Source organism: Rissa tridactyla, chromosome 6 (genome assembly GCF_028500815.1).
Source record: "Rissa tridactyla isolate bRisTri1 chromosome 6, bRisTri1.patW.cur.20221130, whole genome shotgun sequence".
Lineage (NCBI taxonomy): Eukaryota > Metazoa > Chordata > Aves > Charadriiformes > Laridae > Rissa > Rissa tridactyla.
The window spans coordinates 11,110,065-11,124,318 of NC_071471.1; the positions used below are offsets into that span (position 1 = coordinate 11,110,065).

Below are 14,254 nucleotides of genomic sequence, written 5' to 3' on the forward strand. Positions count from 1 at the left end.
AGGCAAGTCACTTAATTGCTCGTCTAAAATTATCCAAATGAAAGCTGTAGCCATGAAAGAGGAGTGACAAAGAAAAGGAGAGGTCAGGCAGCAAAAGAGTTCTGCAGGCTGCCACCTGCACTCAACAGCGCATTCTAGTTTTGAAAGCGCACACACCCACACCCCCACAAAAGAAAACAAACAAACAGACAAAAACCCTGGGACCTTCTATCTCTCCTGTCTGCCGCAGCTCATCCCTGTCTCAGCATATCCTCTTGTCAGAGCACCAAACGCAGGCCATCTGTATCCCGAGGACATTTGCACGGGACAAAGACGTGTTCAGAAATAGCCTGGATCTCCAAGAGCGGTGTCATTTTTTTGGTTTTGAGAATCACATCTCAATTTTATGTAGTGGCATGTTTGGGAGGAAACTAATTACCTTTTAAATGTAGCCTCTACTAGGGGGGAGAAAAACGTGTTAGAGACTGCAAAAAAAAAAAAAAAACAAACCCCAAAAATTAGGATTCAGACCTCCCACCCAGGAGGGAGCTGCGGGGACATTAACAAAAGTGAAGACCAAGACCAGCAACACCCAGTGAAGTTTGGCTTTAATTCTGACTGCTTACTTAAGAGACCCTCTGAGTCTACACCTCAGTCCTAGGAAGGACCAGGCCTTTTCTGGAATGACAAAAACTTTCTTTGCTTAAACGTCCCAGACTGAAGGCTCCATGGAACAAGGTCGACTGAGACACAGAAAAACATGCCATCCAGACTCAAGGAATAATAATAAAAAAGAATAAAAATCAAGTGACGCATCGGTTTCCATCATGTTTCATTCATTACATTTCTACTGGCACCCAGGTCCTCAAACATATTAGCTAGACGGACACCACAGACTAGTCAAAATTGAGTTACGCACAGGAAAATAAAAGGCTATCTCCCACTTGCCCCTGGAACCGGTATGAACAAACAGAAGAGAAACGCTTGACCCTAACGAAGGTAACAGGCAGCTCGTAATTCATCCTAGATGACAGTTCAGGCTTTGACCCCAAAGGAAGCCATTCCTAACTACCAAGGGACCTCCTCAGGCAGGAAGTACACTCTGTTAACCGCAACTCCAGCTCCTCATTCGCTTTTTCTGCACTGGCAGCAAATTTGCTTTTTCTCTGCAGCTTTGACGGGGAGTATCTGTAGCGTCCCCGAACTCGCAAATGTGTCTCGCTGCTCCCCCAGCCCCACGCATGCCACTACCTGAGCAGTGAGCGGAAACAGCCGTGCGGGATTTTGTTGCTGTGACGCAGAAGGTGACCCTGGGAAAAGAAAAGCAGAGAAATGAGCCTGGTTGTCACACCCAGCCAAGGGGGACAAGCCGGGGGGACCTGCAACCCACTGCTGTCCTCGGGAGCGGGGCCAGGAAGGACCCTCCGTGCAGGGAGAGGGGGCCTGGTGCAGATTCCATCTCAAGCCCTGTTCCTGAGCCCAAAGCCCTCTCTTTCTCAGCCCCAAAACCAGCCACACGAGAGTGGTTGCCAGCCCCAGCAGCAAGAGTCCCGCTCTCCCTGTCCAGCCCCCAAACCGGCTCCCCCTCTCTGCTTCCTCACCCCCTCTGCAGCCCCCCTGGCCAACACTGAGGGACCGCAGCCACCCCACAGCCCGGCACCCCCAGGGCCCCACGGGCACTTTTGGGGAGCACTGGGGAACTGCGGGGGGCCCGACACCGCATCCCTCTGGGGCGGCACCAGCACAGCCCGGGCGCCACTTTCTTACCGTCCTGCCAGGATTTATTTCTCCAGCACCACACCCCAAACCCCCCAGGACCAAGGGACCCCACGGGGAGCCGGGCCCAGCCAGCCCCCTCTGGCCCAACAACGCCCCGCCTCAGGTCCCCCGTTCCCCCAGTCCTGCACAGGGCCCTCCCGGTCCGTCCCCCCCATCACTCTTTTTTATTAGTAGTAGGTGGAGTTGGAAAAAAATAAATCTGTCTTAAAAGTAAACTATTTCTAGTGTTTGTTTAACAGAAGTGTCTCGGTTTAGGGGTTACTTTAATCCCATGATTAACAAGACTGGTTTGAGGGAGGAACTCTGCTTTTCAACAGTATCCCAATGCTTGAACACAAGAATAAGTGAAAAAAAAGTACTCCAGGCAAGTCCATTAAAACACACGTTATGAGCCCCAAAGGAATTGGCAAGAGGCACAGGTAAAGAACAGAAAAGGCTTTATTACGTCAGACAGATCTTATTGTCCCAGCTGTACTGGGAAACGCACCGTCATCTCGGTTTAGGCAACATTCAGTACAGAGTAACTCCCGCTATCCTGGGTCATAGGTATCAGCGCCACGCAGAGTTACGGTACAGTCTTCAACAGATTACAGAAGATTTGGATATGCAAAACAGTTTACATTTTAAAAAAAAAAAAAAGTTTTGGTTCCTAAGATTGTGACCGGATATTTACTGCTTTGTACACGTCCCACTCCTTTCATTTCCTTTACAACCCACCCCACAATAGCTAAATGAAAGAGAATCTTAAAAACTTATTTCTCTGCTATTTGTTTTCTAGTAAGGCAGCGAAATCTTCCTTTTAAAATAAAGGACCGGGCATTTTTCCATGTGAACTTTCCACCAAGAGGACAAGCTGCTTGTATCCAGAGACTGGGAACAAGGTCATGACTTTGCCACACAAGCGGCCTTTCTAGTCTGAGGGATCCAAAATGTGACCTCTATAATCCCCGTTTTCTATTTTTTCTTATCAGTCTCAGCAGTTCACAGGAGCAGGCCAGCAGTGGTACCATCAGAGGCAGCTCTGTTTCAGCAATCATTCTCAGATGCTTTCTAGAAGGGAGAAAGCATTTCTTCCATCTTTTAAGGCCCAGTTGAGCACTACAAGCAAGTGTACGCACAGCTTGAAATGAAGCGACCGTTACCTGTGATTGTTATTCTCCTGTGCAAATAAATAGTGGCTTCCCAGGAAAAACTGTAGTAGTTCGCATTCAGAATGATTAGTACCACATGCATCTTACAATGTACCTGAGAACAGGTACAGGGCTGGTAAGAGTAGTGCAAAAGGTACAGAATCTCACAACACACGTTTCTGGTTTCTTTCTGTATCGATTGTGAGTTAGATTTTTTTTATTTTATTTTTATAAGAAGAGCTGAACAGAAGAGCATGGTCTCTGTTAACCAGAGGGAACAAAAACATCCTCCATAGCTTGCTAGATCTCAGAATTAAAAAAAAAAAAAAAGTATACAGTGCGGGTGTTTAAGTGCATATATTAACTATTAAAATGGAGGAGCAGAATTAAAAAAACCTCTGTAACTGATGTTTAATTTAAAAATATCATCTGATACAACTATAATAAGGCATTGTAAATACTGTGCTGAACTCCAGAGGTTACTTTATTCTTTCTCTCCTGGCTTCTAATAACACTTGTAAAAAACAACGCAACCAAACATGGTTTTAGGTAGGAGGGGGTCTGGTTTTGCAGGAAACCCCACCTGTCCAAGCGATCCTGCGCTGCTGCCCACATCCATCCCTGCATGAAATGGGTGCACAGCTGCTGCCTGCCTGACCCCGCGCCATTCCCTGTGTTCCAGAGAGGCGTAAGTGGTTTGTAGCAGAACACTGAAAGGGTAATCATACATAGGCTGTGTTATCTGTTTAGAATAGACTAATTAACATACAGCACGTAATTACTTTAGTTTGTTGGCAGGCATACTATTGTTTTTTACACTAGAACAAAGTCCTTCTAGTGTAAGTCTGCTTATCCTTAGCTGGAGCAGTCTTGATGGGAAGCCACTTCTAATTTACGGAGCACTGGGGAGACTATCTGAATGTAAAACCCCGCAAAATGGAAAACGCTGAAGCTGATAACTCATCACTGTAAGCTGATGTTTGATATCCAGCCCCCCAATGTTGGCATAGCTTTCCCTCTGGAGAGGGGGTTATACAGTGTCCTTTCCTCTGCCTTTCTAGAATTATCCACTTTCATACCCAGCAGAAGCGTATGTGCGGTGTCGCTGATCAGTTCACTGACCTTGTCAACAGTGCCCTCAATATGCACTTAACGGACTTCGGCTATTTCTTTTAACGTGGTTTTTCTAGGAGTTTGTTAGTGATTTGGGCCCCTTCTTGAGCTGGCTGGAGAAGAGCTGCTTTTCTGTTCAGTTGGCCTATCAAGCAGTTGAAACACTACAACTGCTGTCTTTGTGATTCCTTCAAAACATTTATAGGACATATAATACAGTAATTCTACAAAAAAATTTTAAGTCAGGATTATCTTTAGTGTGAAGCTCTTACAGCACAGAACATTCATCTGTATAAAAACATGGGAGGCAAAAATGATCCGAGTTTGGATTTCTAAAGCAGCAGTGCATAGGGAGCTATATTTTACTACTAGAAATACTACTTCAGTTCTTATATTTAAACTCTTGAACTTCTCGGTGTTCTAGGGAGCAGACAATAATCCTACATGGGGAAATGGGGCTTGAGGATTTTTTTTAATTGGTATGTTCATAATAGAACTATGGCAGTATCATCTTTAAAAATTAAGATGTGAATATGAGTGATGAAGCTAGCCCAGGGTAATTAATCCTTGTGGGAAAATGTTTTCTTGTCTGGTATGCAGGTAAAATATTCAGAAACCCTCGAATCAAATTAGGACTGTAGCATGTGCATGCAAAAAGAACAATCAAAGGACTGAGTGTGAGCTAAAGCTTAAGACCTAAGAACTCCAAAGTTTTTTATTGATGTGACAACAACTCTGTTTGAAGAAAAATAAAGTTAATGAAATTTACATGATGGAAAACTTCCAAGCTCCCACAGATTCTTCATAACCAAAACACATTCATGAATCAGTTGAACCACAGCAATAGTAAGGCCCTACCAGTTTTGCAGACTGATTTAAACTTCGAGCAAGAAGGAAGGAGGACGCTTTGATTCAAGTCAGAGGGGGTAGGATGAACTGAGCCATCAAGTTCAATTCTCTGCTCACTTTGTGAGCTCAACCACTTCTGTTTGGATGGACATTTAAACAGATTGTGGTAGCTTTACATTGAGCCAAACCTTCAAAAGTTGGGCAATAAACGAAGACAGGAAATAGAAAAATCTAAGTAATGCTGGATTTGTTACAAAATCAAGGGCAAACCGAGCAAGTCTGAGAAGCATTTCCAACCGTTTGAAAACCTGCAGATAAAGCAGTATCCCGAATTCAAGGCATGATTCTGAGCCTTTTAATGTTACCTGGAAAAATTATCCCCATCAGTTGAGGTTAAGACTTACGTTCTAGCCAACAGCTCGACAGGTCTGCAATTTCCAGGCTCTCGAGTTAGATCTGAGGCTAACAGGATGGATCTTCGTCAGTGGTGGAGGTAGCAACAGCTGAAGGAACAGGCTGTGGCATTTCCAGTGGATTTTGAAGTTTTGTTTCTGAAATGCTAAATTCCATCATGGGCTCTTTCATCTCCACCACAGGTGCAAAAAACCAGTAATGCTAATTCCAGCAATCCAGATCCTATTTCATATGCAGAAATTAACCCAAAGGCAAGTAATAAAAATGCATACATCATCCCATTCAATTATTCAGCAGTTTTGCAGACATACTGGGAAAAAAACTAGTTTTCAATATAAAAATTGTCTATGAAACAGTCTAACTTTAATTTTTCTCCATGGATCATAATTCCACGTGTGCTTCTGGATCTGTAGAAGAGGAGAGAAAAATGAGTACTTAATTTCCAGCTGCCTCAATTAGCAGATTGGTTTGAAATTAGTATATAAACCCCAAATACTTGTTCTTTGCAAGGTTACCAGTGACTGAAGAACACTTCATACCCATTGTGTATAGCGGCACTTTAATTAAGGGTTAAGATAAGGCAGAGCTCATAAAATCACAGGAACAGTGAGGGTCTTTAACAGAACTGGGAAAAGTGCAACACAGCTCTCTGTTGTCAGAATCAGGTGACATTACACCAGCCTGACTCAGCAAGGCCTTTCTGTCCCACTAACATACACGGATTATCGAGCAGATCCACCGTGCAAGCTTACAGTGAACCAGTACGCAACTTAACCCCAGTCCAAACAGATAGGAAGGAAGTCCCAGAAGTAGGGAAATATCAGAAAGATTACCGTGTGTGTGTTGTTCTGGCATCTTAGCTGGTGTTCCCATTTCTTTTTCTTTCTGGAAAAGACTTTGGAGCAGTTTGATTTCTTGATCATAGTCCTGCCATTCCGGAACTATGCGCATCGCTGCTTGCAACTTGGGCTCTTTGGTCATTGGGTTATTACACTGTAAACAAAACATACGAACTGTTCAGACACTTAATGTGTAAAAAAAGGCTTATTTTACTGAATAGAGGTATGCTTCCCCCTTGTGGAACGAATCTGTTGTTGGTGAACAACACATGCCTGTATTGTACGTAGCCAGAGTACTCTGTAAAGTATCTTTCCAAACTCGTAATAACGTAACTGCTCCAGACAAGAGAAATAGAGAAGCTAAAGGAAAAAACTGAAGTGCTGAAAACACTGAAGTAACAACACAGGATGAGATGTCTAGAGCTGAGGCAGGGAAGCACCTCTAAAACCGGTCACTGTATTTTGTTGTGAATAAATGAAGAATGAAGGAGCCGTACTGCACTTACCAGGTCAATGGTTTTTGCTCTCTTCTTTGAGGAATCATCACACCATGTTTCACACCACAGCCACTCCTGGGGGAGTGATTTAATTGGCACCTGGTGGATCATGTTATTCGGCAAATCCTGTTGTGAAGAATGAGAGTGAGCAGCAGTTTCCACAGGGTGCAGGGTGGGAGGAACCCACCACACCCACACCCCCAACCAGACAACAGGGAGAAGTTTAACTTTTGTAAAGTTTTTTTTTTCCAGTGCAAATAAAAAGTAAAGAATCAACCTTTCATTTCATTGCAAAGTCCTTTGGGAAAAAATCTGCATACGACAACCGTTAATCTTATTTTGTTGAAAATTAGTTATTTAGCAAACAGTTTTAAAGCAGTAATGTGAATCCAGTATCAAGCCTGTACTGGACCAGTTTGAAAGACTATTCTTAATTGATTAAAACCATCATGTTAGTTTTTTCCATCTGCCACAGTACAGGCCTTATTTCCATGTTGTTAAGTCAGTGCACAGGAAAGCCCTCGGAGTTGGATAGCTCAAGAAACAAGTACCCAGTTGTGTTATGTATTTGTCTTGGAGTATACTGGAAAATTTGATAGTCTTAAGGCATTTAAGGGGAAAGTGTTGTTTCCACCCACCAGTGATGTTTGATGCTATCAATACCCGCCTCGTTTGAAGGCAGGGCATAACAGGCCTGCCACTGACATCTGTCTGTGATTGACATTTGTCCAGGAACGGAGGGGTCCCAACCTGCCATCATACCCCAGCGAAACAAAACAAACCAAACACAATAAAAACACACCTGATCAAGGTTGGACAGACTGTTAGGATCCTGACTAAGACCCTGATACTGTCCTCTGAGTCGATCTCCAGCTGCTATCTTTCTGAACTTCTTCAGATCCACAACATACAGAGCACTACGTGGAGATGATGCAATTAGTAATGACATTTGAGTGATGGGCAACTTACTGCAGCCCCAGCAGACCCCGAGATATAATACGCTAAAACAATCTCTTGGTGGCAGTACATCAAGTTATCTAATACAAGGCAAGAAAGCAGTTCTAACAAGGCACATATGAGAAAAAATTTTCAACAAATCTATCTTGGCTTTGCTGTCATGCAGTCCCTTCTTCCAACATTTGTTATTAAGAAATGAAAGTGCCTGGTTAGTTAACACCTCAGTTCTTCATCTGTAAAAGTTGTAGCACACTGAAAGTAACTTCAGTGTCCCTAGTGCTTCAAATGGACCATAGGGAATGGAACCTTAAAGAGGCAGCAGTAGAGCAAAAAGCGGTTCACGGCAGCGTTGTACACCTCAGCTAGTTTTCCACTAATGCTAAGTAATAGCAAAAGCCTTCCCCTGTTATTTTGAAAAAATGGAATTCTTCAGTACCTGATGTGGTATTTTCTTCCAGCTAAATGACTTGCCCAGTATCCCGATTTCCAGAACCTGTAGCCATCCATTTCTCTTCGACTGTCACAGAACGGAGTATATCCATAAGGAGCACCATCTAGATTGAAATCTCTTAATTCCTTTAGATCTGTGCGCACAATCTGAAGGGAAAGGACATTTTATTTTCATTTGTCAAAGCCTGCCACGAGTTATTTTGAAATGCTGGTCAGGATTTAATTCAAACGGAGCAAACAATTAAAGGAACAACTACCTGTCATACTCTGCAGTCTTCGGCATTATGTATATGTAGCACAAAAACACAGCACAAAAGGTGTTGTCTCCCTTGCCCTTAGTGCTGGAGCAACTAAAATAGAGCTTAAAATAATCTGATAGGGGTTGGTTTGAGAGCTGAAGGGCCAAATAGTTGCTTATTAAGTAGCAAGAATTCTCACTATACATGAACTCTATCGGGATCTTTTCCTCTAGAAAATTTGCAAACCCTTCAGGGAATAAGGCTTTTAAGTGTCTTTTTGACACAGATATTGTGGCAGTAATACTATTCTAAAAATACCACTCTGGCAGGGGGAAAAAAACGCATTAATATAAACAGAGCAAAAACTGTCTAAAATGAGAACGGCCTAGCTGGAAATTTATCCCAGGTGATACTTTAGCATAAGTTGTAATGGCTTTACCTGACATGGGATCATACTGTACACATGCTGAAACACCTACGGCATTTTATGCTTACGTGTTGATAATCTGTACTTCTCAGTTTCATAAATGTTTTTGGAGGAGTGTTTTTGGCAGCTCTCACTGCCCACGTATCCTGTACTCTCAAACCCTTCAGGCAGTAAGCGTGTGCAAAGCCTTACAGACACCATTTGCTTTGCAGCGGGATGTGGCTTCGTGCACAAGGGATTTGCCTTCTCGCTGCTCTGGACACCACTTGCATTGGGCCAAGTTAAAAGCCAGGGGAGGGGGCAGGCAGGGTGTTTGGTGACTTAGGAAAATACTGTGTGTGATAAGTGATCTGCAGGCTGAGAGAACAGATGGAACTGGAAAAACGGAAGGGTGAAACAAGAATCTATTTGGCAAACTAGCTGGAATCACAGTGAGTGAACGAGGAACCAGACAGGCCAACAAAACCAGTCTTTGTGAGAACAGGGAAAAACAGCGCTCACCGGAGCACGCTGTAGTTACAGAATCAACCTTCAGTCATGCCTGCAAAGGGATCAAACTTGCAACCTTTCCAATAATACAAAAATTGTAATCAAGAACATACTATTCCTAGAGAAAATAAAAAAAAAAAAAAAAAGAAAAAAGTAAAAAATCAAGTAATTTCAACCTCTGTGTTACCTGATCAGCATCCACAAACAGGATTTTATCAACAGCTAATGGGAAAAGCACGTCTAGAAAGAGGATCTTGTAACCCCAGATGATACGCTGTTTCTCTGTTTGCTGATGAAGCCAGCGTGGCCATTTGTACTGGACAAGCTCATACTGGAAATTGTACTTCTCTGCCATGTAGGGGATGAACTCCTGCAGAGAGAGAGGGGCAAAAAAAGTAGCTTATCTCAGTTCTTTGTTCCTCTGCAGGTAAAAGAAAAGTGCATTACAAGAAATGGACTTCGGTCCGGTAAAAGGGCACAGGACATTAGAAAATTAAATACCACAAAGAATAACTGACATACCAAAGACATAACCCCAAACTGAACAATCAGTACAAATTGTAAAGCCATCACAAGACAACTAAATGTTTTGGCGCTTTTCCCCGCGCAATTACTTCTGAGCCATTTCATAGTGATCCACAGATCAGTTTAAAAGAACGCATTACTCAAATCACAGAATTTTGCAGATGGGAGAATTATTATTTAGGGCTGTACAAAGCAGTGTAAATGGGAATAATAAAATGAGATAAAAGAATTGGGAGAAATTTTTTACTAGAGCAACTTGGCTCACTGTCAAATCAGTTGATATTCTCCTCTGCGAGGCTGCTTCTGACAGCGGGAGTACAGGTTTAGCCAAGGGATCCTGGTACAACGCGGGAAGGGAGGGGGGCAGCCACTGCTATGCCACCCCAAGAGGGGACCGACAACAGCAGAGTCACAGCACAGCCCATGTAACGTAGGCAATGCCCCAGCAACAGGGACACAGCTCCTTGAGTTCATGCTGAACAGGTAAAATTCTCTAAGAAACGATACTGTTAAAAGTTGGAAATTCCTTAACGTTTTGACACCCGTTTACCTCTGGGTTCTGTTTTGAACCCTGCTATTTGTTTTATGGTGTATACATAAATATATCGTATAATTGATATATATCCTATCGATAAGTATTTCCAGGTATACTCATCTAGGGCTGGTGTCACTCTCTGGCATGCACCGCTCATGTACTCCAGTCAATCTGAAACATGGTTTTCATGTCTCCTCTTACGAAGCTCTCTCCATGCATAGTCCTAAGTGTTGCTTCTCTGGTAGTTATTTTTCCTATAATCTTTCAACCCTCATGTATTAGATGTAAGTTTATAGCTACAAATTTCATCTTAAACTCTACACGAGCGAGTCACAAAAAAAAAGTTCAGATTCTTTCAAGTATGATTTTCCTAATATGTGGTGTTCTCTTAAATATTTACCTTCAGCATGAGTCCACTGTCAACCTGGCTGTTATTTCTCAAAGCTTTCTAAGCTTTCTAGGCAGAACCACCAGCTTATACCAACTTGATGCTTTGTCAAAATAGAAGGTATACAGCCAGATAACTGCACACTCATTTACGCAATAGCATGATGTACAAGTTGCAACCTTTTTTTTTTTTTAAGCTTTTCCCCACAATGGAAAATTGGTAACTTTCTAATTGGTAACAAACCTTGAATGTAGGCGATAAGTAGTTCTTCAGAAACCAAAACTTTAAAGGAGTCTTAGTATGTTTCAGCACAGACAACATCATTATGCTAGCAAAAGAAAAAAAAAAATAAATAAAGCATTTACAAGAACAACTGCCACCCACTAGAGATCAGCTACATAAGAGATTACAAACTGCTGATTTACGTTATTAGACAAATTGCAGTTATGTGCCAGGTAACTGATCTTCATGCATGAGGGAAAAAAGCAGGCAGCATCACCCTGTTGCAAATAGCTTTATTTTATCTACAAAATTACTAACGCCCCCCCAATCTATATATTTTAACTAGTCAGAGAATATACCACAAGTCGGCTTTCACAGTCCTTTGAGAACAGAAGTTCAGATTCTTTTCCAAAGCAACTATGACCTATTCTATAGCTTCTTAACAATACATTTGTATTTGGTTATACTGTAGTGACAAAATTAAGAACAGCAACATACCAGCTATTAAACTAAGTCTAGTTTGAATGTATGAACGTTATGCAGACAACAGTTCCTATAGTATAGTCAATGCTAAATTCTGAGCTGCTGAAAAAGGTTGAAAAAGGTTGGGTTTTTTTATATTCTTGCAAATTCTAAGCTTTTTCCTTGGGGAAAGCAGGGCACATTACCATTTGAGACCCCCAGATTATAAATTCTGAACTAACCGTAGGAATCTTTCATATAGGTGTCCTGAAGCCACAGAGAATATATTTAGGACATCGTCTTTATCCTGTTTCACATCTTCATTCTTTTGTCCACCTGTGAATCCCCTGAAAGGACAAATGTATTTACGTAAAGGACAAGACAGTAAGGGCCAGCTATATAGGAAAGAGTGCAACAGACTATAAATTGCTACAGCATTGGTTTAATATAGTACAACCGTGGGGTTTGGCTTCGTCCCCCCGCCTCCGCCGGTCAGGGCATCCTCCACAAGGCAGAGTGCTGCAGACACAGACCTAGAAGACCCTAGAGATGAACACCTATTGCATTGAAAGACTGCTGCCTGAGACGCAGCTCCTGGAAACGAACGATGTCTCCGGGCTCCTAAGTAGCTGTGGGTGTAAGGGAACACAGTGCAGTAACACAGTTCTCTAGAAAGAGGGCTCCCTATGAAAGATAACCCAAAATTCAAGCAGTCTTAATAGACAGCTATTGAATACCACAGACCTAACAGCATCATCAAATAGTTTTCCAGTTTCAAGAGACTTGCCGGTTATTATTGAATTAGTTTTACCATTTGAGAGATTCCCAAAATCCAGATTCATTCTCACTGGTACCATCACTCAGGAGATCTTCATTCATCATATCTAGTTTTTTCTGAACCTGCAAAGCATAACATCGCTTTAGCGAGTGGAACCGCATATTGGGCAAACAGCTATGGAGTGTTATTTTGACGCTGGCTGTGTTTGTATCGGTTTGAATTGTGTCCGGTGAGCTGACAGGTAACCTAAGCTCCCTGGAGAACCAGCTCAGTAGTGAACTGACATTTCCAGAACAGATTCCAAAGCTGTTTCCAGACACCAAAAGCATGTTAGTCTGGATGGTTAAAATGCTTTGCTAAGAGGTGTAGATGTATTGCCAGATAAGTAAAATTGACCTGTAACAGATAAAATACCGGCTCAATGGATACACTGAATGTTTATTACTAGACATATATAGGACATACAAAAGTGACTGTTTTTTTCTGAAGTCAAAAGCAGAACTGGGTCAGTAAAATGTGAGCAAAATTGTTTCTCACAGGCATACAAAAGGCACAGCAGTTACACGTCATTCTCTCCTGTGTCAAAAAAAACCCCAAAACCAAGTCTACAGATAATTCTCTCTATTATTGATACTGTGATGTGAACTTTGTGCAAACTGCCTCAAATGTATGCTTGTAGGAAGGGATCGTCAGGCCCTAATCAAAGTTTCTTCCCCGCTACTGGTCAGTCTTTTTTAAGAGCAACTCCGGTTTTTAAACTTACCTTCACTTTAATAATTTTGCTCTTGAAGTTGTTGAGAACAACAATAACTTCGCTAGCTTCAGGTGGAGAGTCTGTGCCGTCATGGCTGAAAATACAGCAAAATACTGACCTTTACTACAAAGCAGAAGTATGTTCTTTATTAAGCCTTAGCACTATAAAACAGGTTTGAGACATGTGACAAAGTAGCAAATGCACGTATTTGAACACACACTTACTGGGTTTTTTAAATGAATTCATTTGTTTTATCTCACATAACTTACATTCAGTATGAAATGTAATTTGCTGTTCAGTTCACTACATTTTGGCAAGGGAACTGTTAGATTCGCGTATTACAGTGCCTATCTAGTTCAAAAGTTTCACACACACAAAAAAAAAAAGATTGAAGTATTTCTTATACTGTCCTACCTGTAGATTCTGTAGATATCCTCAGATCTGCCCTTTCTCAGTCTTAGAGTCCATGCACCAGGATTGGCTTTTAGCTGGAAGTAACCCTGTAAAGCAAAAATAACATTTGTCAGTTTCCAGAAACAGCAAACGTACAAAACCAAGTTTTTAAGTCATGTATTTTCACCCACTGTTTTATATCTGAAAATAGCTCTTTGTAAGCCAGCTGATTAATATAACCATATGGTCTTAAAAACCCAGAGAACAGGAGAAAAACCCCAGAAGTTCCATTCAAAATCACTGTATTTTTCGTAAGAGACAGGAGGATGAAAAGGTCTAGCATTATTTGTTAGATAAGGGAAAGTCTTCAGGGTATCCTGACAGGAACAGTGCTATCACAGAGGTTTTTCTGCATAAGCTTTCCTTCACGAAGGAGCGAGTGAATTTCAGAACGCTGGTTGGTAACTATATAGCAGTCTGTGAACCATCTGCCAACAAAAAATTTACATCAGTTTTGAAGCTTTAGGGGACTACTACTTCAGCTAGGGCAGGAAACAGTAACATAATTTATATGTTACAGGGTATCTCTTCTACAGAACTTAAAAAATTACAATGTGAAATTCCAATATTGTATACAAGTCTTGGAAGTTTCAGGTTCCAGATCTGAATATTTTCTTCTGTGATTTAGATTATTACACCTGTAGAAGATACAAACATTTGTAGTGATGCTTCAGTGTCCTGTCCGGTTTTGTACTGTGACCCCCAAACGCACACAGTTCTATATGTGAACCAGTCTGCTTTTTAAAAAAGAAGGGGGGAAAAAAAAAAAAAGAAAGAGAACGAGCAAGAAGAAAAAAGCACAGGGCACGTTCCTGGTCTCTCCATACCCCTTCACAGCATTGTATACTGTGGGACCTACACTTTGGTTTAGCTAATTCGATAAAAAGCCATTAAGCCTTACTCCCCAACATACACACACACACAGCGTGATCACACATAAAATAAGGGTCATCTTCCTTTCTAGAATAAGAAATA

The 14,254-nt window shown here is 41.8% G+C and overlaps 1 protein-coding gene across 5 annotated transcripts in view; it reads right to left on the reverse strand.

The window, feature by feature from the left end:
• Nucleotides 1-2,178: 2,178 nt before the first annotated feature.
• Nucleotides 2,179-14,254, reverse strand: part of UGGT1 (UDP-glucose glycoprotein glucosyltransferase 1) — a 48,928-nt gene continuing 36,852 nt past the window's right edge. For 4 of the 5 annotated variants that reach the window (XM_054207425.1, XM_054207424.1, XM_054207423.1 and 1 more), the window contains 11 exons: nucleotides 13,241-13,326; nucleotides 12,836-12,920; nucleotides 12,106-12,194; nucleotides 11,537-11,641; nucleotides 10,854-10,938; nucleotides 9,350-9,532; nucleotides 7,994-8,154; nucleotides 7,403-7,517; nucleotides 6,610-6,726; nucleotides 6,098-6,257; nucleotides 2,179-5,671 (listed from right to left, as the gene is read on the reverse strand). In XM_054207425.1, coding sequence (XP_054063400.1) covers nucleotides 5,646-5,671; nucleotides 6,098-6,257; nucleotides 6,610-6,726; nucleotides 7,403-7,517; nucleotides 7,994-8,154; nucleotides 9,350-9,532; nucleotides 10,854-10,938; nucleotides 11,537-11,641; nucleotides 12,106-12,194; nucleotides 12,836-12,920; nucleotides 13,241-13,326 — 1,212 coding nt within the window. In that variant the 3' untranslated portion in view covers nucleotides 2,179-5,645. The remainder of the gene's footprint in view (nucleotides 5,672-6,097; nucleotides 6,258-6,609; nucleotides 6,727-7,402; nucleotides 7,518-7,993; nucleotides 8,155-9,349; nucleotides 9,533-10,853; nucleotides 10,939-11,536; nucleotides 11,642-12,105; nucleotides 12,195-12,835; nucleotides 12,921-13,240; nucleotides 13,327-14,254) is intronic. The other variant, XR_008467208.1, reaches the window with a different exon arrangement.